The sequence below is a fragment of the Notechis scutatus genome, chromosome 5 (genome assembly GCF_049901735.1).
Source record: "Notechis scutatus isolate UNSWTSFEM ecotype Mainland chromosome 5, rNotScu1.2, whole genome shotgun sequence".
In the NCBI taxonomy this organism is placed as follows: Eukaryota; Metazoa; Chordata; class Lepidosauria; order Squamata; family Elapidae; genus Notechis; species Notechis scutatus.
In genome coordinates this window covers 93232319-93257025 of record NC_142013.1, presented here as the reverse complement: position 1 = coordinate 93257025, position 24707 = coordinate 93232319, and the positions used below count along the sequence as shown (strand labels likewise).

At 34.8% G+C, this 24707-nt stretch overlaps 1 protein-coding gene across 14 annotated transcripts in view; it reads left to right on the top strand.

Moving 5' to 3' along the window:
* Window positions 1-22994, top strand: part of MBNL2 (muscleblind like splicing regulator 2) — a 63173-nt gene extending 40179 nt beyond the window's left edge. For 4 of the 14 annotated variants that reach the window (XM_087967368.1, XM_026668974.2, XM_026668977.2 and 1 more), the window contains 2 exons: window positions 3399-3493; window positions 18906-20697. In XM_087967368.1, the coding sequence (XP_087823494.1) occupies window positions 3399-3493; window positions 18906-18920 (110 nt within the window). In that variant the 3' untranslated portion in view covers window positions 18921-20697. Of the gene's footprint in view, window positions 1-3398; window positions 3494-18905 lie in introns of all 14 variants that reach the window. The other 10 variants (XM_087967370.1, XM_026668976.2, XM_087967367.1 and 7 more) reach the window with 4 other exon arrangements.
* Window positions 22995-24707: the final 1713 nt, after the last annotated feature.

Here is a 24707-nt window from a genome sequence, read left to right as displayed (position 1 = left end):
GTCCTACTGGAAAATGCACTTATATCATGAAGTCCAGTGTGCTTTTGCTTTTTTTAACGTATATTTTATAATGCTAGCATTATTGTGTGACAAACTATTGAAAAAAGCAATTTAACTTCATTAGTATTTTGAAGTTTCATAGTGGTATGCCTACATTTTCTTTTTCGCTGTGTTGTAAAAAAAGTTTTTATCAGTATTTCCCAGAAATTTTATCCTAATATTTGCAGAAAAAATAATCATTAAATATATTTTATTTGAAACTATTATAAAGCTATTTAACATTGCAGTCCTATAAGTGCTTTTTAGAAGCAATTTTCATTTAGTTCATTGATACAGTACAGTTTTAAATTTTGAAACATTAGAAAATTTCCATTTTCTAATTTAGCATTTGTCCAACATACTTTTTTCAAATTAATTTTTAGTAATAACATTATTAAGGTACTGTTTGAAATTCCAGCCTTAATGCTTGTGTCTTAAAATCAAGATTTTAAATTGTGTTTCCCAGATGCCCTCAACTTTTTCATACCCCACTTTATTTATATGTGGAAAAATGAATCAAAATTAATTATTATAATCTTCACTTTCCTTGTTGGGACTGTATAAAATAATTTTAGATAGTAGTTAGGTTACAACTAATGTATGATAAAATAAATTGCTTATAGGACCATAGATGTGAGTGTAAAATAAAAAGTAAAAAAAATGAAATCAAATTCAGGTTGTTTTAATATCCATTTCCAAAATTAAGAAGTTCATTATATTTTTACTTCAATATAATGAAACTTCACTGTTAGGAAATCGCAATATAGAATACACTACCTCAATCTTTATCAAATGGTTGCCATTATGTTAGAATCCTAATAAAAAAATTGAACTCATATTTGAATTTTAAATATAAACTATTTGAATGTGCTCATGAAATAGTGAACTTCCAATATTTGTTTATCCAAACAGTCTGGGTAGAAAGAAAAGGTTGGAATACAACTTCTGCTACCTTTATTTAACACTATTTTCTCACAGTTATATACTAGGAAATCAAAAAAGAATAAAGCAAAACTTCTATTTTGTTGCCAGAGAACATTACATGAGCCTATCCTTTTATACAATCATTACAAAGTTTTTACACACACACACACACACACACACACACATATTTGTTTTCTTAAGTTTTCGCGGGTACTTGCATGTATGGTATTCAGCTTTGTTCGGGTATTTTCCCACGTCAATATAGTTGTGCTTTTAAAGTTGTAGCAACGTTTTGGCAGAATCTCATCTGCCACAATACAGAAGCCTGATGAAGGCAGATGAGATTCTGCCGAAACGTTGCTACAACTTTAAAAGCACAACTATAATGACATGGGAAAATACCCGAACAAAGCTGAATACCATACATACATACATACATACATACATACAATTATATGCCTCATAAGTAAACTATATATGGTAAAGCAGATGGAGGGGATTTAGTTGACTGCACATGCTCAGAAGCTAAGCAGAGTTGGACCCAATAAGTCTCTGAATGGCAGACTGCCAGAGAATGTGAAGGCTGTAGTCAAGATTAGGAAATTGAGAAATATTCCTGAAAGCATAGTCAGACTCTTTTGCTTTGTTTTCAAGAAAACATCCTGGACCTATTCATGAACTCTTAAGTGCAGAAACCTAAGAAAGAAGTAATTAAATAATAGCAAAGGCTGTGAAAGAAGCAGATAGAAAATGCTAAGAAATAAAAGGAAGGGGAGAATCTGTTGGAAGCAAGAATTCGTATTGGATATTGTTCCCCCAAACTGTGAATCAGTCTCAGGAAGTGGTAGATACACCTATAAAACAGTGTTGGTAGTATAAAAGAAGCAGAACAAGACTGATATGCTCAATAACTCTTTTTGGTCATGCAGAATTGTCCAGGAAAGCAGGAACTGCAAGTAATAGGGAATTACACATGGAAAGAACCAGTTAGAGACATATATCATAATACTATGCACATTAACACAACTTAAGCTATGTTCAATAGAACATAGAATCATGATCAATAAATAAAATCAGAATCTTTAGAAATAAGCTAAGAAAATAATAACAAAACAGCCTTTATTTCAGTAGACAATTTCATTGTGTATTGACATAAAAAAGCAGACAAAATTAGACTGAAATGTAGTTTTCAGTGGTTTAAAAGTAAGCTGGCCATATTGCCTGAAGATGCCAGAAGTGGCATGCAGAGCCATCTCTCCGGGTACATTGTTCTTCCGGATTCTGGCGCGCACATGCGTGCTGACCAGTTGGTCTTTGTGTGCACGGGAGTGCCGGAAACAGGAAGAGCAGCTTTCTGGCGCACATGCATGCGCTGGCCAGCTGGGCTTTGTGCATACATGCACGTTAAAAACCAGAAGACCAGGTGGCTGTCACACATGCATGCGCTGGGAAGCTAAGCTTCTGATTTCTGGTGCACGCAGATGCACGCTTCCATTTCGGCACTTGGTGCTGAAAAGATTAGCCACCACTGCTCTATGCCTTTTGCTCTGAATAGGCTTTTCTGTTTTCTTATCAAAGTTAAGCAGAAAAGCACATGTGGATTGTGCACTGTTTGTTCTGTAGGGCTATATGCAGAATGTCTAACAGTAACCCTTAGCAACATAAACATGTGCTGGTTATGAAGGTGTTGTAAAAAAGAGGTAAAGGACCCCCTGTGGCTTTTACTTCATTAGTCATTGCCATCTATAAGTGAAGATCTTAAGAAGCATTAAAAGAATAGACAGGCAAGTTTTATATAGGAAAAGTGGGGGGGACAGGGAAATTGTTCTCCACTCCATCCCAATGAAACAGGCTAATTTGGAAGGAGGATGAATGTTTCATGAGAAAGTCATTATGCACTGCTAACTAAAATCAATTTAGAGCACATGCTTTGGAAAAAAAATAGTGTGTAGAATACACAGAGAAAGATTCTTTATAAACTGACTTCTTCCTCTCAAATAAGGCTCCCCTGCTTCCTTCTTTTTGGAAGGAGTTTCCTAGAACAGCATGAGATATAGTTACTCCAGATCTGTATCATCTAGGTAATCACAGTTCCAAAAAGATTCACATGCCCGCTTTTTTCAAATATTATTGAAACTATAGTAAGAATACTGAATCATTACCCAATACTTGGATAACATTAACAAATACCTAAAACAAATATTTGTTTTTCTGGGAATTGCTGATAACTATGACTCCTTTAAATTGTACATGTAATAAGCTATTTTCCCTTTTGTTTTATTTCTCTACCATGCTTTCTTGCTTTGCATTGTGATTGCATGCCATCTGCTGGTTTAACATATGATGGCTTGCTGCTCTGATATTCACCATACCAAAATTCCACTTCCATTGCCATAACGCTACCCACACCGCTTCATTGGCTCCCCTCCTGAAAGTTTCCATGATGCACAGCGCTACGTCCGCCACTGTCTCTGCACCAACAGCTCCTACAGCAAGTGTCCCCTTCGCTGCAGCAGCCTCAGCCAATCAGGTTTGCCTCTTTTAAAGCTTTCTTTCATTTCACAAATCCCAAACTCTAAATGAGTGCTGGTATTTCTTTAAAAAAAAATTCTCTCGAGAATTTTTTTCTTCATGTTTTTTACCCATCAGACTTTTCTTTGAAACAATTATTTAACTAATATTTATGGACAGGTTGCACTTATTTAGAGTTAACATTTATTGCAAATAAGGGTGTAATGTGGCGCTCTGTGTATTTTTTTTTTGTGTGTGTGTGTTTCTCTAATACTAGCCTAGCCGTTCAGTAGCCATTTTAGTACTGATTTCGTTATCATCCAGTTAACTTTTAAATTGTATTATCTATCTTTTCTTCAGATGATAATTGTAATTAATTATTTAATGTTTTAAAGCAAAAACAGACTAAAAGATTGAGCCTGAAGAACATTTCTATGTACCATACATTTACAAAAGTTTGCATACTGTAATTGCAAAATTCAATGGGATTTTTAATGTGGGCTGCAAATTTATGAATGATCACTTGGTGGCAGCAAAGAGTTATGATTTTCTTTTCACCTAATATTTATTTTATTTATTTATTTGATTTGTCAATTGTTTACAAGATAATAATGTATAAGTGTCTCATAGTTGTGAAGTGTACATAAATAAGAATGAGAAACAAGACAGAGGTCCGTGGTCTTTCCCCTCAGTCTAGTTCCCCCTTTTTTTTTTTTTAGCATTTCAAACATGGCAGCTCTATTTAGTCCTAAGAATCATGTTTAATAACCATTCACAATATTGCTCTTTCTGATTTCTTTCGTATTTAACTACTTTTATTAGTGGTAAAAGTAATCTTTAAATTGGAGTTATATCTACATTAATAGACACAATTCCTATCAATAAACCTAATGAGGCTTATAGAAGTTGTTTTTTTTTCATGTTTGTAAAATGGAAGTGAAGCAATTCCTGATTGGATCTGCAATTGTATTTCCATTCCCTCTGGCTATATATTCTTGCTGTTTCCTTCCTTCAAATTCTCATAGTGTATAGGAAATACTTCTAAATTAATGAAGCTTTTGAAAAGATTATTAGAATTATTGTTATTAGTAGCAATAGAAGTCCACGCAAACATTGAGGTACCATTATTATAGGAACTTCATTAAAAAGGGCTTTAGAAAACATCTGTTCCCATTCTTCATGTATAGAATAATTCCATAAGGAACTGTTTTCCTGGGTTCTCATTGGATTAAATGTTCCTTGGAGCGGATTAACAAAAGAAACAGCTCACATTTTCAGTCTTTTAAAGTACTGAAACTAAGGATATGTATTGGTTGTGCCACCCTATTTTATCATACTTCTTAAGCTCTGCTGCCATTTTGGCAACATACTGCTCGTATAGTTTTATTTAATCAGTTATCACTAGAACATTTTATGAAATTAATCTATTTTTACAAAACCAACGCCAGTGAAAAGCGCTAAACTGACAATATGTACAGCTATTCTAAATGTGTTTCTTCTCAGTGAATGCGTGGGAGAAGTTTTTAAATATCCAAACACAAATGCATTATAGCCTGTTCTTTTTCAAATTAGAGCTTGTCAGTATCAAAAATGGTTTTTATTTTGAAAAGGCAACTGGACTGATTTTTTTGAGGAAAACAAGATGTTTAGTTTCCTACCCTGGAAGCATCATCAGTTGAATTGGATGCTGTAGGAGATAGAAGGACAATTATTGACAGTTGAAATTAGTTGGTGGGAGAAGAAATTATAGGTTCTGACAGGTTCTAGGTTTAGAAACATTAGAGCTTGTCATATTTCTTTGTCTTCAGGCTGCTCTGACGTGAGTTTAAGGAATGTTCTTTCAGTCAGATAAAAGCTAGCAGGAAACTGAGATCGCTTAACTCTTCTACAAATGGTTAACAGAATCTAGACTGGTATACAGATAATTATGTTTTTAGAACTATTTCCTTATGAATCCTGTTAAATGTCAAATGTCAATAGGTTCAACTAATTTCCAGTTTTATTTTCTTAACAATCAGTGAATCATAATCATAAAATAATATATAAAATCATAAGGTAATTTAACTTTGCTAAAGTAGGGGATTGGTGCACTATTCTTGCACGATAGTATCCAAGAAAAACAAAAGAATGTAAAATTCAGATACTGTATAATTCATTGTGAAGATATGTAAATGAAACAAGCACTAAAGAAATACAAGTAATATTACACACACAAGTGAAATCATGCTACATTCAAAAAATAATAGTTCACTTCATACGTTCATAGAACAATACTTGTTTTCAAAAATCTCCATGCAGGACACGCTCAGTCAATGAATAATAGACACCTGTTTTGTCATTTACATTTTTATTAAGTTTATCAGGATATAAAATACAAAAGAAAATTAAAATAATGCGAAAATGGGAAAGGGAAAAGGGAAGGGAAAAAAGTTAGGGTAAAGTGGGAGAAGACTTCGGACTCTTTTTAGCACAAGTAGAATAGGATAATAACATTACAACCTCATTTTTTTTTACTTTTGCATGTTAATATATACTAGCTTTTCTATAATAACAAATCTATCTAATCAGCAAAACCCAAAGTCAAAGTTTCATTTTTTCCCCGTCTCAAGCACAAAATCCAGAAACTGTTTCCAAGTAGAAACAAAATTAGATGTGTTCTTTTTTTTTTATTAAGGCAGTCAATTTATCCATCTCTGCTAGTTCCATCCATTTTTCAGCCAGTCATTCATTATGAGAATTAAGATATCTTTCTGTTTTTGCGAATAAAGCATTCTTGCTGCTGTCAACATGTATAACAAACAAAAGTTCCTTTTTTTTCAAATTCTTTGTCCATTAAGCCTAAAAGAAACATCTCTGGTTTTATTTTTATATTCTACTTTAAGAATCTTCTGTATTAAAATATGAATCTTATCCCAGTAATATTCTGCTATGTCACATGTCCAGCAAAAATGATAAAAGTTTCTTTTTTACATTTACATTTCCAATGTACATTTGAAATAGCTTTATATATTTTTGATACTTTATCTGGTATAAAATACTACCATACATCATTTTTAAAAACTTTAAATTAAAATTTAATGTAAATTTTAAGCCCTTCATCCATACATTTTCCCATTGTTCAAGCATTATACTATACCCATATTCTTTGCCCATTGAATCATGGAAGGGTTCACATATTCATTCTCCAGATTCTGCATAATCTTAAAGTCTAACATAAGAAGCTGTCATCATCTTTCCTGTAGCAGTTCAAAGGGTCCTACCCAATATTCCTTTTTCCAATTCTTTTTCCTGCAACCTCCTATAAAATTAGTTGGACTGAGACAAAGAGATCAGGCTAAAATCATTCAGTAAATCTGACTTGTATTAGATAATTGTACAATTAGCTACCAACCATACTTTAGTCTCAATTACTTGCCAATTTTTAGATTCTGTCTTATAGACAGGGAGAAGTCTTTTGAACATGGGCACAATTACATCTAGGATGTAATTGATTCACATGAACCATTGAAGTATGATGTGTTTTAGAGCAAATAAGAAATATGCCAGCGCCTCCTACTTAGACTTCTGACTTCTGTTGCAAGCAGGTACGGCTTGGGAACTATAGTTAGTTCCATCATTTGTTTGATCATTTGTTTACAATGTTTCAGGCATTATAAACCAGGGGCCATTCCTAATGTAAATCAGTCTTCATGCTTTACACAAGCAACTAAAACTGTGCACACACCTGCCCATGGTTTGTGATGCATCAAGCACATGTTATATATGCAACTTCCAAACAATGTTAACAGATGTATCTTTACCAGTAAAATGGTATACTAGGATGGTACTGTGATTGACAATCAATGCAAGCGCTTAAAAAGAAAAAGAAGTGGTTGCCTTACTGTAAAATATTTCTAAGCGCCCGTACAAAGAAAAATTATCAGTTGTTGAACTGTTGCTGCTGACCCCAGTGTGTCATCTATTTCATGTTCCCCGGTAAAGAGAATTTCTCTGAAATAATAAGGAAAATAACAGATGTGTAGACAGTACATACGGTAGGTGTGCTTACATCATACGGAAATTACAGCTTTCCGTAGTTTATATTGTAGGTTAGTTGATAAACTTTCAAATTGATCCAAAGATTTTATTTTGTGTTGTTTTGTTAAAAAAAAAAATATTTAAAATATTTTCACAGAGAATCTGTCATCAGTAATTTGTATGGTAAATATCTTAACCTGAATAAACCATTCAGATAGCAAATGGTGATTTGTATCCTTCCTTGAGTTAGAGAGAGCTCAATCTAATGAACCTAGTCATGTTAGGCCTAACCACACATATCCATCATAGGAAACTGATTAAGAAATCATCATTGCTGTCCAAAGCGAATTTGAGAAAAGGGCCATGATTAAATCACAGTTCCTTATACAGAATAGGAAATTTCCATGTACCAGAGATTTTGTCTGTTGTCCATATGTTCTGTTGTGCATTCAAAGTTCTGATGCTTTGGAGCAGTCTTTCTTATTTGCTGAGACAGTAAAGTGGTAACACTGCAGCATTAATTGTAGGCGGGAATATTATCCAGATTATATGTCAAATCTAAAATTTGTTCATTTAACGAATGCATTCCAGGTTTTGATGTTACTAAGAAACCTATGCTACAACCGGGCTCATTATAGAGAATTGAGGACATAGAAGTCATAGTCACCTACCACCACTTCTAATCTAGTTAGATGGCTTCTGTATTTTTGTTTTGGTTAGCGTGTCACTTATATTTTAAAGCATTTTGCAATTTATTTATTTATTTTATTATTTTATAGTTCATTTATAATAGTTTGTTATTTTATAGTTTAATTTATTTTCAATTTTCAGCAGTATACATTTCACAAAAAAGAAGTAACTTTTCCCATTTATGTTGATTATCAATTCCATAAATTCAAAATAAAATTCTGTGATGCTTTGAGAAATATGAAAAAGAGCTCCATTGTAAACATTACTTTACACAAAATGCCAAATACATTTTTAGTAGTCTTAAATTCAAATTATAGAATAAATTGATAAAACAATATTTTACTAGGGTTTTCCCCTCAAACATGGATAACTAGATTATTTAGTTTTAATCCTATTAATTTATATGATAATATTAATACTCTGTTAAATATTTGAAATCTTAGTAATGCTTTTTTGTCATTTTTTGATTTTGGAAATGTGAAAATCAAGTAAAAAAGTACTGGCACAGAATTACAGAATTATAGGTTAAGTACTGCAACAATATGAATGTAATATATATAATCTCAATAACATTTTTGATAAGTTCTCCAATTATATGTTTGTAGACAGTCTGGAAGAACATGGAATTGTATCTAGTTGATGTACATGCCTATAGAATATTCTTAATCAAACAATAGCAAATATACAGAATTTCTTTTGGGCTACAGTATCACTTTTTCTATCCTTGATTTTGATAGTTATGATTCAGCTTTCTGCCCTAGACTCACCAGTTCCTACCTTGTTTATAACAGCAATATCCAAAATGCTTGGTCATCTGAAACAGAAAAGCTACATCCATATGTCTACCTTACAAGCATATTTAATAGTATTTCCATATCCCAGTTTGTTTCTGCACTGTCAGAAATATATTCATATTTGTCTATCATATCATATCAATATAGCAATAGTAATAGCACTTAGACTTAGATACCACTTCACAGTGCTTTACAGCCTTCTCTAAACAGTTTACAGAATCAGCCTATTGCCTCCAACAATCTGGGTCCTCATTTTACCAACCTCGGAAAGATGGAAGGCTGAGTCAATCTTAAGCCAATGAGACTCAAACTGTCAAACTGCTAGCAGTCAGCAGAATTTGCCTGCAATACTGCATTCTAACCACTGCACCACAGTGGTTCTTAAAATGACATAGCTCTGCAAATTTGAATGCAAATGTATTGAGCTGGTGAGAATCGAACTGCTGGCAGCTGGCAGTCAGCAGAGGTATCCTTCAGTACTGCATTCTAACCACTGCTCCACCATGGCTCTATTACTGAGTATTTTTGTTGTTTATACGTTCATGAGATTTGTATCTCACTTTTGCTCGAGGAATTCAAGATCCAATTTTTCCTTAAAACAATAAGCCTGTGAAATAGATTGACTGAGAGATAGGGACTGGCCTAAGGTTTCCAGTTAACCTATGCTCTAATTACTACCTTCCTCTGGACTGTAGCCTCCAGCACTAGAATTCTTCAAACGCTGGACTAAGAGCACATACTGCAGTATATTTATTTAACATGTCCCAAAATTCTTGGTTGTCTATATAATGCCAAACTTACTCCTTTGTATTTTCGTAATTGAAAAAAAACAAGTATGAAATTGTGTAACTAACTTTGGATTTCTTGATAGATATAAGAAATTTCTAGAATTATTTGCATTAGAACTTTTGTTTTTAATATTCACCTGTATGCTATAGGTAGGAGAAGAGATCAATAGACATATATAAAATTATCTTAGATGGCATCAAACACTTTCCTATTTGCTCCCAATAAGCCCAGCATTAAATCTTACCTTGGTGGGACAATTGCTGTGTCTTAACATATTTTTTAGCCTAAATATTTCAGTATGCTACATTTGGGTTCCCAAATGTAGCATATTGAAATATTTAGGCTAAAAAAAAACCAATTTGTTCTCATGCATGTTTCACTTCCACTAGATACTGCTTTTATGTACAGCAAGCAACCTTCAATTCCAAATTCATGCAATTCATTCCATAATTCCAGCTTATTTGCTTTAGCAAACACTTATGTAAATGAACAACTTTCTCACATTCATACATTTCTTAATGATCTGATAAACAGCAAAGCTTTGGCCTGCATACCCCTGCCTAACATAAAGCTGCACTGCACAACCCAAATTGTTTTCATCGTCACCTCTTGCATCCTTTCACTCAGAATTCTAACAAATACCTTCAATAATTTAATGGCCCTGTAAATTCCCCTTCTGTAGGGGAACCATTACAAAACTGCAGTTTTCGTTTGTCAGTGGTATGCAGGCAAGGGTAGGATTCTGCCAGTTCGGACCGGTTCGGCCAAACCCCAAAAATCAGCTGGCAGAGAACTGGTTCGCTGCAACTGTCATGTGGGCCCACCACCCGCCCCTGCGCTTTACCTACCTATATTGTCTCAGCTGATTAACGCGGTACAGCAGATCGCCACTTCTTAGCTGTGTGACTTGAGTGCTGCGCATGCGTGCGCAGCTCACATAAGGCACTGGCATATACGAAGCGCGTGCCCAAAGCATGCGATCCCCGAACCAGTTGTTAAACCTGGAGAATCCCACCCCTGTAATGCAGGTTCAGGAAAAGAGGCAAGATGGCAGAAATAATACAAGCTTGAAGCGTGTCTGCCTAAGATTCAAACACTAAGAGAGTTCCAAGCCATAAAGTCATAGAGTCCCAGAAAGAGAACAAAGCAGGAACACAGGCTGGTGGAGAATTCTTTCTGATGGAGCGAAAGATCCTGTCAACAGCTCCGAAATAGTCCCAGGTGCAGATACAGCTAAAGGAGATGTGTTGTCCTTGCTTCCTGAGTAGCTGAGCAGATCTTCTTCTCCGAAGTTGCTGGTGTATCCTGGACCAGGGCACCCTGCTAGGATTGGGCCTGCAACATACAAGTCCACCTTACCTGCTTTTGCTTGTTGCCTTATCTGCTGAGTGGCCCACTACCTGCCAGTTTTAAAACTGACAGCTCATCAGATGTGATCTCTCACAACAAATTCAATCCATATTTTCAGAAAAGATTTACTTTAATAGAAGCATAGAAGCCATGAAATCATCATTCCATTGAACTACATCCTGATCAGATTCCTTGTGGAATACCATGCCCTGTTCTGGGCACCATTGTTCAAAAACCAAACTGGAAACAAGTCCAGAGAAAGGTTACCAAGATAGGGAATTCTGAAAATCAAGCTCTGTGGAGAACAGTGAAGGATCTAAGTAAGTTTAACCCAGAGAGGCAACTGAAGGAAGGTATGATGGCTGGGCGGTCATTCATTTGTCAAAGATGCCGTAGACATAGTGGATCTTGAATTTGGCATGCAAGTTGGACTAGAATGATCTCAAATTATTATCCAATCTGATTCTGTGGTTCTATTGATAGTTCTTTTTACACAAGATTATATGACCCCCAAGATCTATTGCAATTCCCCCTTTTGAAAAGTTCACATAAGATACTACAAGAGTACTACTAGAGGTCACTGCAACTGTTAAAATTATGAGCCAGTTGCCAATCACCTGAATCACAATTACATTGACCACAGCTTTGAGGACCGGCTGTCAGTCTCCGCATTCAGCACTGTCATAACTTCAAACACTCAGTGAACAAATTATCATTAACTGGGGGCCTACTGGCAATTATAATAACAAATAATTATGGACATTTCAGTGCATTAAATCCAATTGTATTGTCCAGATGAATGTTCATGTAATAGAAAAGTAATTAAAATTTAAATGAACATCTAAAAATTTTGAACACTGTCTTATGCCAAATTAACAAAACATGTTAATGAAACTTGGATCCAGGAAACTACAGCCCAATCAACTTAACATCAATACCTGAGAAAATCTTGAAAAAGATAATCAAACAGTGGATTTATAAGCATCTAGAAGTGAACAAGGAGATCTCTAGAAGACAGCATTGGTTTCTAAAAAGCAGGACATGCCAAACAAACCTTCATCTTTTTTCATAAAGCAGCTAAATTAGTGACTTCAGTAAGACATTTGATAATGTAGACCACAGCCTATTATTGATAAAGTAGAAAATGTGGGATAGATAGTACTACTGTCACCACCACATGGATTCACAATTGACTGACCAACCACACTCTGTGTGTGGTCCTCAATGGAATTGTATATCTACATGGAGGGAAACATACAGTGGGATACTTCAAAGTTCTGTCTTGGGCCCACTCCTCTTCAACATCTTCATAAATGATCTAGATGAGAGAATAGAAGAGGAACTCACCAAATTTGCATATGACACCAGGCTGGGGGGAATTGCTAACACTTCAGAAGATAGACTCAATATTCAGAAGGTTCTTGGGCATTGGGCCCTAGACAACAACAGACGCAGTTCAGTGGTGAGAAAAATAAGGTCCTTCATTTAGGCAGGAAAAACCAAATGTACAGCTACAGAATAAATGATACCTTGCTCCAATAGTAGCTGTGGGAGGGATGTCCCACCACTTAAGAAGGCATCAACAGTGTGTTGCAGCTGCCAAAATAGGCCTAGAAAGTGTGCAGAGAAGAGCAACAAAGATAATAAGGACCCTGGAGGCTAAACTGTATAAGGAATGGATAAGGAAAATAGCTTAACAAAGAGAAGACTTAGGGATGGTGTGATAACCATCTTCCAATACTTGAACAGCTGTCACAGGCAAGAACGGGTTGATTTATTCTCCAAAGAACCTGAAGGCAGGACAAGAAGCAATGGGTGGAAGCACGTCAGAAGGAGACCCAACTTGCAACTAAGGAGAAATTTCTTAACGGTGAGAACAGTTAACCAATGGAACAGCTTGCCTCCCAGAGTTATGGTACTCCATCGTTGGAGGTTTTAAAGAAAAGATTGGACAGCCATTTGTCAGGGATGGTGTGAGCTCTCCTGCCTAGGGCAAGAGATTGGACTAGAAGACTTCCAAAGTCGGATGATTCAGCCTTTTGATTCAATTTCTATTTCTACTTTCATTACATGTCCGAACGATATAAGTGCCTATATTTATAGGAAGTCAATCAGCAAATTGCCCCCAAATTAAAAGACATTTAAAATGCAGAATGGGCTTTTCTCAAATCAAATTTATAGGGAAGGGCTGTAAATTATTCTTATACAAGGCTTATGTCTTGGTCCTGATTTGCAGGGACCTGTCTATTGTCACATGATCTGATGATTAGTTTATACCAGGACGAGGAATTTGCCACCTGGTACTTCTGGACCCCAGCATGAAGGGTAGTGGCACGCTGAGTTCAAAACTTCTTGTTAGAGAAGGGCTTCTCTACGAAATGAAAAATGTATTTTGTTCCATGGTTTCCAGGTTTGGCCAGACCATTCTGGGCAAAACCAAATTCTGAAGAGATCTTGGAAAGGCTAGAAGGTAAAGGCTGGTGCATCTGGCTCCTTTCTCCCTCCTTTGCTTGCTTAGACTTATTTTAGTTATTTATAGGATTTGTATAGCTGCCCATATTATAAAAGTGATTCTGAGTGACCTATTATACAGCAAACCTACCACATATAACCAGGGGTAGACTGCAAAAATTTTAGCAAAGGATTCTCTGCTCGGTTGCTGGTGGGCGTGGCTATGGTGGGCGTGGCCTAGTTGGCCTCCTGCACTACGGTGGGAGGGGCGTTTTTGCCTTCCCCAGGCTCAGGAGACTTTCCTCGAGCCTCCGGGAGAGCGAAAACAGCCTCCCCGGGCTCCGGAAGCTCTCTGGAAGCGAAAACGGACCCATTTCTGGCATTTCCAAACTTCCGCGAGGCCTGTTTTTCACTCTCCCTGAGCCTCCACACACACCCTGCACTTCCCTGCATCCAAAATGGGCTGTGTGGGGACTCCTGGGAGGGTGGGGTGGGACAGGGCCAGCCAGGAATGGGATTTGGGGGTTCTCCGAACTGCACAGAATTTTAGCTAGGGACTCTCCAGAACCCCTGCGAGCCCTCAGCAGCGCACCCCTGCATACAACCCCCTGATGCCTAAGGATAAACAATGCCCACCCTTTCCCAATTCTTCAACCTTCCTTTCCTTTAGCTGTGTGCCCTCCTGCCGCTGCTGTACAGACCCATCCTGCCCATTGTCACTGCTAGGCATATCCACTTGTTTGATGTCATACCTAGCCAGCCCACCTTCTCTCTGCTCAATCTTTCTGCTCCCTCTTTTCTCCTGTACTATACTATTTCAGGTGAGCTTTCCTTTACTCTCCATCCAGGTATACTCTGCCCAAATATGCCAGCTCGAGTTCTCTACTTAGACCGTATGCAATAGTTTGCACAATCCTGCTCTACATATATTCTGTACATTGTGCATCATCAGTCTGGTTTATTATACTTTTTATAGTTTTAGATATTCTTCACCACCACAAATACACAGGTGTTAATTATGTCTTTTAGTGCAAAAGAACATTTCTTGTGTTACTGTTCGGTTGTATGCAAAAGTTTAAATTCCCATGGTCAAATGGAATGTTACGATGAATAAAATTTGACACAACCTCTACATATTAAATTAAAAATATCACTTAGCAATAATGATAACACTTAAGCTTATATACCACTTCATAATGCTTTACAGCCCTCTCTAAGCGGTTTACAGATTCAGCATATTGCCCCCAGCAATCTGGGTCCTCGTTTTACTGACCTCGAAAGGATGGAAGGCTGAGTCAGCCTTGAGCCAGTGAGACTCGAACTGTTAAACTGCTAGCAGTCAGCAGAATTTGACTGCAATACTGCATTCTAACCACTGCACCACCACGGCTCTTAAAAATGACATAGTTCTGCAAATTTGAATGCAAATATATGATATATATGGAATTAGTGACAGAGACAGAATAAGAAAAGAGTTAATATTGTACATTTGGATACTCTTTCACCTGACAAAAATACATCTCCTTTGGCAGAAATAATAATTTCCAAATGTTTCTGTAGCCAGTAAGAATCTTTCTGTTCTTTTGTTTTCAACTTTGTTATGTTTATCAAAATATAAAATACAAAGGAAAATAAAAGTAAAGGGAAACTAGGAGAAGGAAAAGGGACAGGAGAAGAAAATGTAAGTTAAAAGGGGGAGGAAAAAATGTTGACTTCTGCCATTTCTATAACCACAAATCTATCTAATCAGCAAAACCAAAATCAAAGTTTCATTTTATTATTGCAAGCATAAAATCCAGAAGCGATTTCCAAATAAAAAACATAATTAAATATAATCTCTTCTTTGAATAGAACAGTCAGTTTAACCATCTTTGCCTTTTCTTCCTTGCTGTGGAAATTATATATTTCTGTTTGCACTTAATAATCTTTATAAACTTTATAAACTACCATTTATATTAACAAAACTCAATATATTATTTCAGATTCTTTAAAGAGAAAAAAACCTTTTCTTTTATTTTAAAACACTAAACATTTCTTTAAAAACATTTCTAAAATCAATTTTAATACATATTTTTAACTTCCTCCGTACATACTTTAAAATTCATTTTCAGTAGTATTTTACAAGCTTTAAAATTACTCAAAAATTATATATGAAAGAAAAACAAAATACAAGCTGCATTAAAACTTTCTTTCAATTACATAGATCAGACCAATAAAAAGCCAGTTCATTAAATTTAAATAACCCCTAAGTTATCCTCGTAGAATATTTTTCCTTATATACATCCATGTTAAGACTCTAAACTTTTTTAAAGCTAATACATCTTTTTAAAAGTTTTTCTTAACACAAAGACTTTCAAATATACTTTCAATAAAACCTTACATATGTATGTATGTATGTATGTATGTATGTAGTATGTATGTATGTAAGATTTTCAATTACATAAATTTTCAATTACATATATTAGATTGATAAAAATCCATCCTAATTCCAATTAACTCATTAAGTTTAAGTCATTCCTTCCAATTTATCTTCACAGAATAAAATATTTTTCTTCTCTGGAATGTCTACGAATAATTATAAATTCTCTTTTTCTCAAGGATCTCTTTTTTATTAGTTTATAATATAAAATACAAAAAAAAATAGGAAAAAATAGGGGAGGGAAGGGAAAAGTGTAAAAAAAAAGAGGAAAAAGAAAGAAAACCCTAACCCTAACCCCTTTGGGGCAGTAGAATAAGATAATAACATCAAAACTCAAGTTTTTACTTTTACATAGTAGTATAAACTAGCCATTTCTATAACAGCAAATCTATCCAATCAGTAAAACCCAAAATTAAAGTTTCATTTTTTTCCACCTCAAGCACAAAGTTCAGAAATGGTTTCCAAATAGGAACAAAAGTAATTGTGTTTTTCTTAAATCAAAGCAGTCAGCTTAGCCATCTCTGTTAACTCCATCAACTTTTGCAGCTAAGAATCAACTTTTTCTCAACAATTTCTCAATCTTCTTAGTATCCAAGAAGAAAAAGTCCCAAACTTGTCTTCTCGAAAGTTACAGATTCTCTTGGAACTCTTCTTTCAATTGTGTTGGGAGATTTATATTTAAACCATCATAATAAAGATTGGTGTCAGGTTTATGTTCCAAGATTGCAATTTAGTCTTTGGCATTGTCAGCTACTTGTGAAATTGCCTCAGTGGTTTGGTAGTTTCCTATACATAATAGCATCTCTGAAGTAATTTGAGTAGTTGTTTTTTTTAACATCCCTGGAACATAACTGGTCTATAAACTGATTTTTTTTCCAAATAATTTGCTCCGCCATCTTCTTAACTCCCTCTTTGGTCAAAGATTTTTGGTAGATCACTTTAGAATTACTGGCCAATTAGGATTCATAAAAATGAGAGTGTTTTAACCCCCCACAGCTAAGCAGACCAAGCTACAAATTATTCAAAGATAATAAACTAAAACCACAACTTTCTATATTTCTCCATCAAAGTTGAAAAAAAAATACTCCACACTTCCTTATTTTCGCTTGCCTTCAGCAGCCTTCTTCCTTGTTTAACAATTAAAGAAATCCCCAAATTGGCTGTGACTAAAGACAGCTTCTCTTAGCTTAATAAAGATTAATAGTTCTTAAAATGATTAAGAAATGAAAAGCACAACTTACTGTCCATTTGAAAAATAAATTCGAAAATGGCTGCTTTTTCAACAACATAGTGATTGCAGCCCTGCCTCCCAGTTGCTGGCTCAGCAGCTCTCTCCAAAGCACACCTAAAGTTGCTTGATGTATGGAGGATCTTGTGGGATGATTCTAGGATTCTCCCTAATCCAAGAGAGTTATATAAACTAAAGGAATGTCAATTCCTTCTGGTGGTAAGTTGAAAAAACGATCGCCCAGAGAAAAACCCTTCAGGGAGCCCCAAGGATCTCTCCCTGGGCGTGTTGTCAGTTGGCCACCTCCACCAGAACTCAAGAATCCTTCTGTTCTTTTGGAATATTTTCCCACTCATTCTTATAGAACATTGCTAGTTTAGAAATATTCCTAGGTGTCCTTGCATATATAATATGTTTTGAGATCACCCTACAATTTCTCAATAATACTCAAGTCAGAGGACTGAGAAGATTGTTTCCAAACCTTTACCTATTTTTCCTGCAAGCACTTAACAGTTATTCCAGAGTGTTGTTTTACTGAATTATCCAGCTACTTTCCCAGCTTCGGTATCTTCCATTATATAAAAAATATTTCTGAGCCAGCAAAATTCTGCAAGGAAGAGTAGGAAAACATGCCATGAAACTTGATCACATGAAACCTCCATGAAACTTGTTTTTTTTCCCCACACAACTGTATTTGTTTATTGTAAAATAGTTTGCCTACCAAAGACTCACACACTAAGTCATTAAATTATGATTTATAAACTGCAATGGCTAGGGTTATTGCAGGCAAAAAATGAAGCAAAATATTCAACCAATACTTTCCTGTGTTAGTACATTATTTGTCTTTATATTGCACACATGCATCATATTAGCACAAACATGCATGCACATATAAACAATGCAAACAGTTGATTCAAAGATCTGAGAAAAAATATTTTTTAAAAAAACCACATCCCCCCCAAAAAATTATGTGTTTATTTTTTAGTATTAAATTGTATGATTCATTTCATAGGATAGTGTGTTGATCCAATTTTATAAAATATGATTAAAGCCTGATATATGGACTATCCTACATTATTCCAAATTCTGTCTTTATAGTGTGTATGTGAATACATAAATTTCAATCTGACAAGACTTTTGAATTTGAAGCTTCAGACTACAGATTTTTTTTAAAAAAGCAATAAAACAACCTGAAAGCAATCCAAAAAAGTCTTTAAAATCATGTTCCAAAAATTATTAAATGTTATATCTGTCTGCTGTATTGAGGTTAATTAATTGTAACTTGTAAGAAAAAAAAACAGACTTTTCAGTCCAATCAACATCCAAGGAAAAAGTGCTTATAGTTTTGAAATAAAATCCCAATCAGGTATTTTGTTTTTGAATATGTAACTTATTTCCAAACAATAGTAAGCATATAAGATGAGATTAAATATCCATGGTTTGGTCTCTGATGCTCTTTGAAAATTAATAAACATTACTGTTAAAATTTTGCATGTAGTATATATTTTAACTTGTAAAAATCCTAAATGAATGCACTTCTATGTGCTACATGGAATTTTTTAAATTTAAACTGTAAAAAATGAGAAAAGTAGTAGCATTCATAAGAATTAAGTGTTCCAATAGAGTTAAATATTCCAATATTCCAATGAAGTATTGCACTGAAAATCATCCTTGTTTTCTTTTCTTCTAACAGATAATCCTGAAATAATGAACAGGAATGGAATGGAATGTCAAGAGGCCTTGTTGAGAACAGCAAAGCATTGTTACTGTACATACAACCCTGTCTCTTCCTTAACAGAATTGCCACAAACTGCATGCTGAGTAAAGAGTTTATTCATCTGGAGAAAACACACTTAAGAGCTAGTGCTGCTATATCATATATGAATATTAAGATGGTATGCTTAGTATATTCAAAACTAATCTAGTTAACTACCTGATGCCAGCTGTGATGGTTCAAGACATAAAAGGGTAATATTTTACTTTTAAAAGTTTTATATAACACTGTTTACTTAGGAATATTGTCTTACCACCATAAATAGTGAATGTAAGTAGTCCCATTCATGTATCGCAGGGTTCACAGTTTTATGACTCTTTCAATATTAGCAATAAACTGATTTACATTGGCCACCAAATCCAGGATCTAACTACATAAATAGTTTCCCATGAGAGCTGTTGCTTTGGTTGCATGTTTCTTCAGCTGACCTCCCTGCACCCCAGTTTGCACAAAGAAATGCTTTTGAAACTGGACTTTCAAAAGTACTTTATAATGCTAAAAAGGAGAATCTGGTTCCAGGGATGTAAGTCAAGGGAATTCTTTAGAAAATTATCAGTGCCACTATTTGCACTGTGATGATTGTTTGGTCACAAAGTAAGTGATGCAGTAGTGCACGGGTGTCAAACTCGCCACGTCACATTGATGTCATGTGATGTATAGCAATCTGGGGTATATGTGACCTGTGTGATGCATCCAGCCCAAGGGCCGCCAGTTTGACACTCCTGTTGTGGAATCACCTCTAGAAGTTCCAAACGGAGTAGTTTTTCTAGCCTGCTGTCCTTCGAATAAATAGTATTTCTTCTTCCAGCATATGCAACCACCATAGCCAATAGTCATGCTATGGGTAGGTGGGTGGTTAGGTAATCCAGGGAGTCATAAGAAACCTAGGTTGAGGCACAGTCATTTGGATGAAGCTGAAACAGAAGATCTAAGGAACAGGTGTTAAACTCAATCATGTCACGTTGCGTATCATGATGCTTCGTAGCGTTTTTTGCCTTTTCGGAGCCAGGGTGGGCGTGGCCTGTGTGTGACTCATCTGGCCTGCGGGCCGCCAGTTTGACACCCTGACCTAAGGCAAAGGTGGCGAACTATGGACCCTTTATGACTTGCGGATTTCAACTCCCAGAATTCCTGAATCAACACGACGAGCTGAATTCTGGATGTTGAAGTCCACAAGTTATAAAAAGGCCATAGTTCTTCATCCCGATCTAAGGTAAAGCACAAATTGCAGCAATGCACAGAAGCTGCTTTGGGATATGTATGGAGAAGTTATATGGAATCACAACATTCTAGAATTAAATCAAACCTTTGCACAGTATGATTTTCATACCCCTAACAAAAATCTTGACTATGTTATTTTACAAGGAGAGAATATTTTTTAAAGAAGTCTTTGCAGAAGTGCCTAAATTTTGTCACATAAAACTTGAAACTTAAGTGACACTGCAGTCTATAATTGAATCTATGCCAAGTGATTCAGCTTTCAGATTTGCAATCAGGTTACCAAAAATCATTTGTTATAAAATAACTTCTTCCCAGTGAAATAAATGGGGCTACAGATTATATAAGATTATATGAAATTCTATTTCAACTCAAAACTCAGTGCAGTCACTGTAAAAGCTAATAAGTGACTTTAATATAGACAATTAGGAAAACATAGAAAACTATATAAAAAGAGCTTCATTTTAATTCATTGTTACTACTGCCATATTTTTAAAGTAAAATTAAAAAAGATTACAACAAACAAAAAAGAAACTGGTTCTTTTAATTGTTTATTTAAAAGCTTACTTTATGTCACAGAAATGCAAGGTTATGTTTAATACAGCTGTATTAAATACAGAATGTATTATATACAGCTGTATACTGTATCATATACAGCATTCAATATGGGCAAAACATATTTTAATATTTACTTTTTCAAAACTGCATTGATTTTCAAAAAGTTATACACAAATTGGTTTGTTTGGAAGGTTGAACCAAATACATTACATTTAATGTTTTGTATATTGCACATATATCACATAAGTATGTAGTTTTTAAATTAATATTTCTAAACAAAAACTTGTCTAAAAATATGCATAATTATTGGAAACATTTTCCCTTAAGAAAATTATAAATGATTGCAGTATTTTAACTTAGGCTTTTCAGATTGATATGGGTTTGGCAACATTGCCTATTCTAAGAGACAGATCTACTAATTTATTTTTAATAACTTTATTTTTCAGTATTAATTTTGTGTTTCAAATGTCTAATGTTTATATTAATAGTAGTTTTAATCATTTAAAGAGGAACACATACCATACATCCAAAAATCTTATGGAAAACATGTTGTAATCTTGCATTTATTTTCATCTCAACTGTGAGAAAAATGTATGCAACTTTTGTTTTTACTTATAAATTTGTCATTATAACTTGTTTGTTGACTTGGCTGTTTACTTAACCTCTGTGCTAGTTAATAATTTTTTTAAATGATCCATTTAAATATTTGGTAGATTATTCAACAATACAAAATGGCAAATTATGTATGTTTAAAATATTTAAGCTGTAGAAAAAATATATGAACATTTAATTATTTTCTTAGAATCACTGGTATTATTTACTCTATTGAAAAACAGACTTTTAAGACATTTGTGAGTTTTCTTCCTAGATAAAAACTGAACAAAAGAAAATGTATTTAAAACAACTTAGAGAGATCCCCTCTGTTGGATATAAGTTTGTTTTGTTCCTACATTAACCAATATATTAAATTATTTCTTCCAGATAAAAATCAAGTTGATCTCCCTGGGGATATGTTGGAATAAGTGGTTTATGTAGTTTTAAAGTATGTGTTACAGAGAATGTACAAATGGTGAAAATGACATTGTCCAGTTTTGAAAGTATAGATTTAAATATTGTCCCTCACAATTGTCCCTGTTACAGATTTTTGAGGAAATATTGCTCCATTTGTCTCTGCCACTTTATGGTCAACAATTTTTATTCTGCTCGGATTCCACCTTCATGAACATGTTTTGTTTTTTTAATAAGCATATTAACATTCCTCTGCTTTGAAGAGGGTAATATTATTTGATTTCAGTCCTATTTAGTTATTTTAATTTTCAAGTATTTGCATGGAAGGACTGTAGTTGTTTTGACAAGTTTCTTAATTTCATCAGTTTCTAAATTTTGACATTTAAACAAAAACAAATTAAATTTCATTCCAACATAATCTTTATATGAGATCACAAAACAAGTTCTGACCCTGTCCTACATTTGTATGTATTTGTGGGTATACATGTGCACACACATATGTACATATACACGTGTATATGCTAAACTAACTGTGAATGTGTATGTCAAATGTAATGTCCACTTGCAAAAGTAACTTATTTCTTTTAGTTTCAGCAAGACTATCTAGGACAGCAGAAATTATGAAAGTATAGACTTGCCCCATATGTACAGCTGTTTCCAAAGAAACAATTACTATTCTGAGCTCTATTCTGCTCATATTAACCATAATTTATTTAATCTTTGTGCTTCTTGCTTTGGGTCTGTATTAAATAACAGCCTAATAATGAAATATTAAGGGTATAGTTTTATTTATTCTAATTCTGTAGAATACATTGATTTGGGATTGATATAAAACTTTTGGGGGGTATAAATGTTATTTGCCAAAATTTCACTTATATTTTGAAAAAGAATGCATAATGATAGAAAATGGAGGGCATGTTGGTTTTTTAAATATATATATAAAATTCCTTTGAAGCAAATTGACCGATACAATATGCTAACATAGAAATTGAAGCATAATTTCATATTATTTGAGATATGCCTGTACTTTTTGTAAGGTCTTCACCAAAGTATCGTAATCTGTCTATACAAAATTATTTACACTGCTAACAGTTAAATAAATCCCTCCCATTAATTCATGTCATTAACTATTTAGTAGCATACATACCCATTTATAAGTGTGTTGAGGTATAATTTAATTACCTATGTACAATCATGAAAATAAAAACAAGCCTTTTAAAATCATTCCAGTATATCAGTGTTCTCTATGAGACAGAGAAGCAAAATGCTTGAATGGAAAAATACATCTTTTTTTGTTAAAACAAATGAACAGAACAAAATTTAGTTTGCTTTCAGACAATGGTGCCAGATATGCTTAGCATTTTCAGTTCACAATGGAGCGACACCATGTGGTATCAAACTTCTGTAGGACAACATGTTGTTCTCTCAGTTTTGTTGCTTGATACCAGTTATCTCAAAATACTTTAAAGTTGACGATGCTCTTTGAAAGGAAAAAAAGCATTGGAACCTCAGAAGTGATCATTTCGAAAATTGTGGACATTGTTTGGTTCAACGGATATTGAATGTTCAGTGGGTTTGTACCCAAAGTCTATTGCACATCTATCACAATCCTGACATTTTAATGAGTCTTCACTTTGGCCAAGATGGATGCATTGTCCTCTGCTGTCTTGTTGGAGCACTACAAAAATATTTGACCTGTTTAATGTATGTATATGTGGGTGTGAGGGGGAAGAACAACCCAATGGAATCTTTTTTTTTCATTGTTTGCTCTACAGGGAATCACAAACAGTATTTATCCTAACCTGAAGAAATGGCCTTGCAAAAAGCATGATTTCTATAAGTCCTTTCTCCAGTCTGACCATTCAGATTCCAGGTTGTCCAATTCTGTACATGTAGTATATGTGTATATTCATATACTTCAGGTTTGCAAGTGTGATTGAAATATGGCAAAACAGTCTAGTGGTAGGTTGGCAAAGGAATGAGACATGTTTGTCTCATTGCTTTGCCAACCAATATGCTTCATATATATGGAAGGAGAGTCTATGGAAAAAATGAGTGTTTTTAACAAATTGTGTATGCTGATAACAGTACTTTGATAGCTGAAAATGTAAAAGATCTGGAGGTTCTAGTCAAGAAGCACAGTGAAAAAAAAACAGGATTAAGATTAAGTAAAAGAAGGCCAAGATTATATTAGCCATAAAGAAATCATTGGAATTGGAAATCCTTATCGGGACTTCCAGGGCATGGCATTTTGATGTGGTCACTGCATAAGAAGTCATGAACTGTTTGGATTTTTCCCCCCATGTGTGGGTTATTGTCATGGCTGCATCTCACCTATCCAAGCTTCATGAGTTGGCAGCCAGACATTAGCATGGAGGTTGTGGGAGACGGAAGGATTGGAATAGAATAGAATTTTTATTGGCCAAGTGTGATTGGACACACAAGGAATTGTGTGAGGATGGAAGAAAGGGGAGGATGGAAGCCCAGCTGAGCCATGTGAGAAGCTCCAGCCAGCCAAGGTCATTCAAGATAGGCAAGGCTGGGGACTAAGCACTTGTTTCCTGAACAATATTCAAGCACCTGATTGGACATTTGCAGATAACCAGGGAATGCTGTGTGAGGAAGAGGGAACTTTCCTTTGTGTTGTTTGCATGGGAAAACCTCCTATTCAGCTTAATGTCATTTGTCCTACTCGGTCATCTAGCTGAGACAGCTATTTGTTTGGATTTTGTTTACAATAAGGAGGAGGTTTTTTTTTTTACCATGAGAGCTATTAAGCATCCTGTCTCCTGGAAGCTTTTAAACAAGGTTTGAACAACTATTTATCTGGGATCCCTGTCCTGGGTAGAACATTGGATAGAAGACTTCCAAAGTCCCCCCACCAAGCATATGATTGTATACATGGTGAATAGCTTTTGCCTTTCAATAGTTAAACAG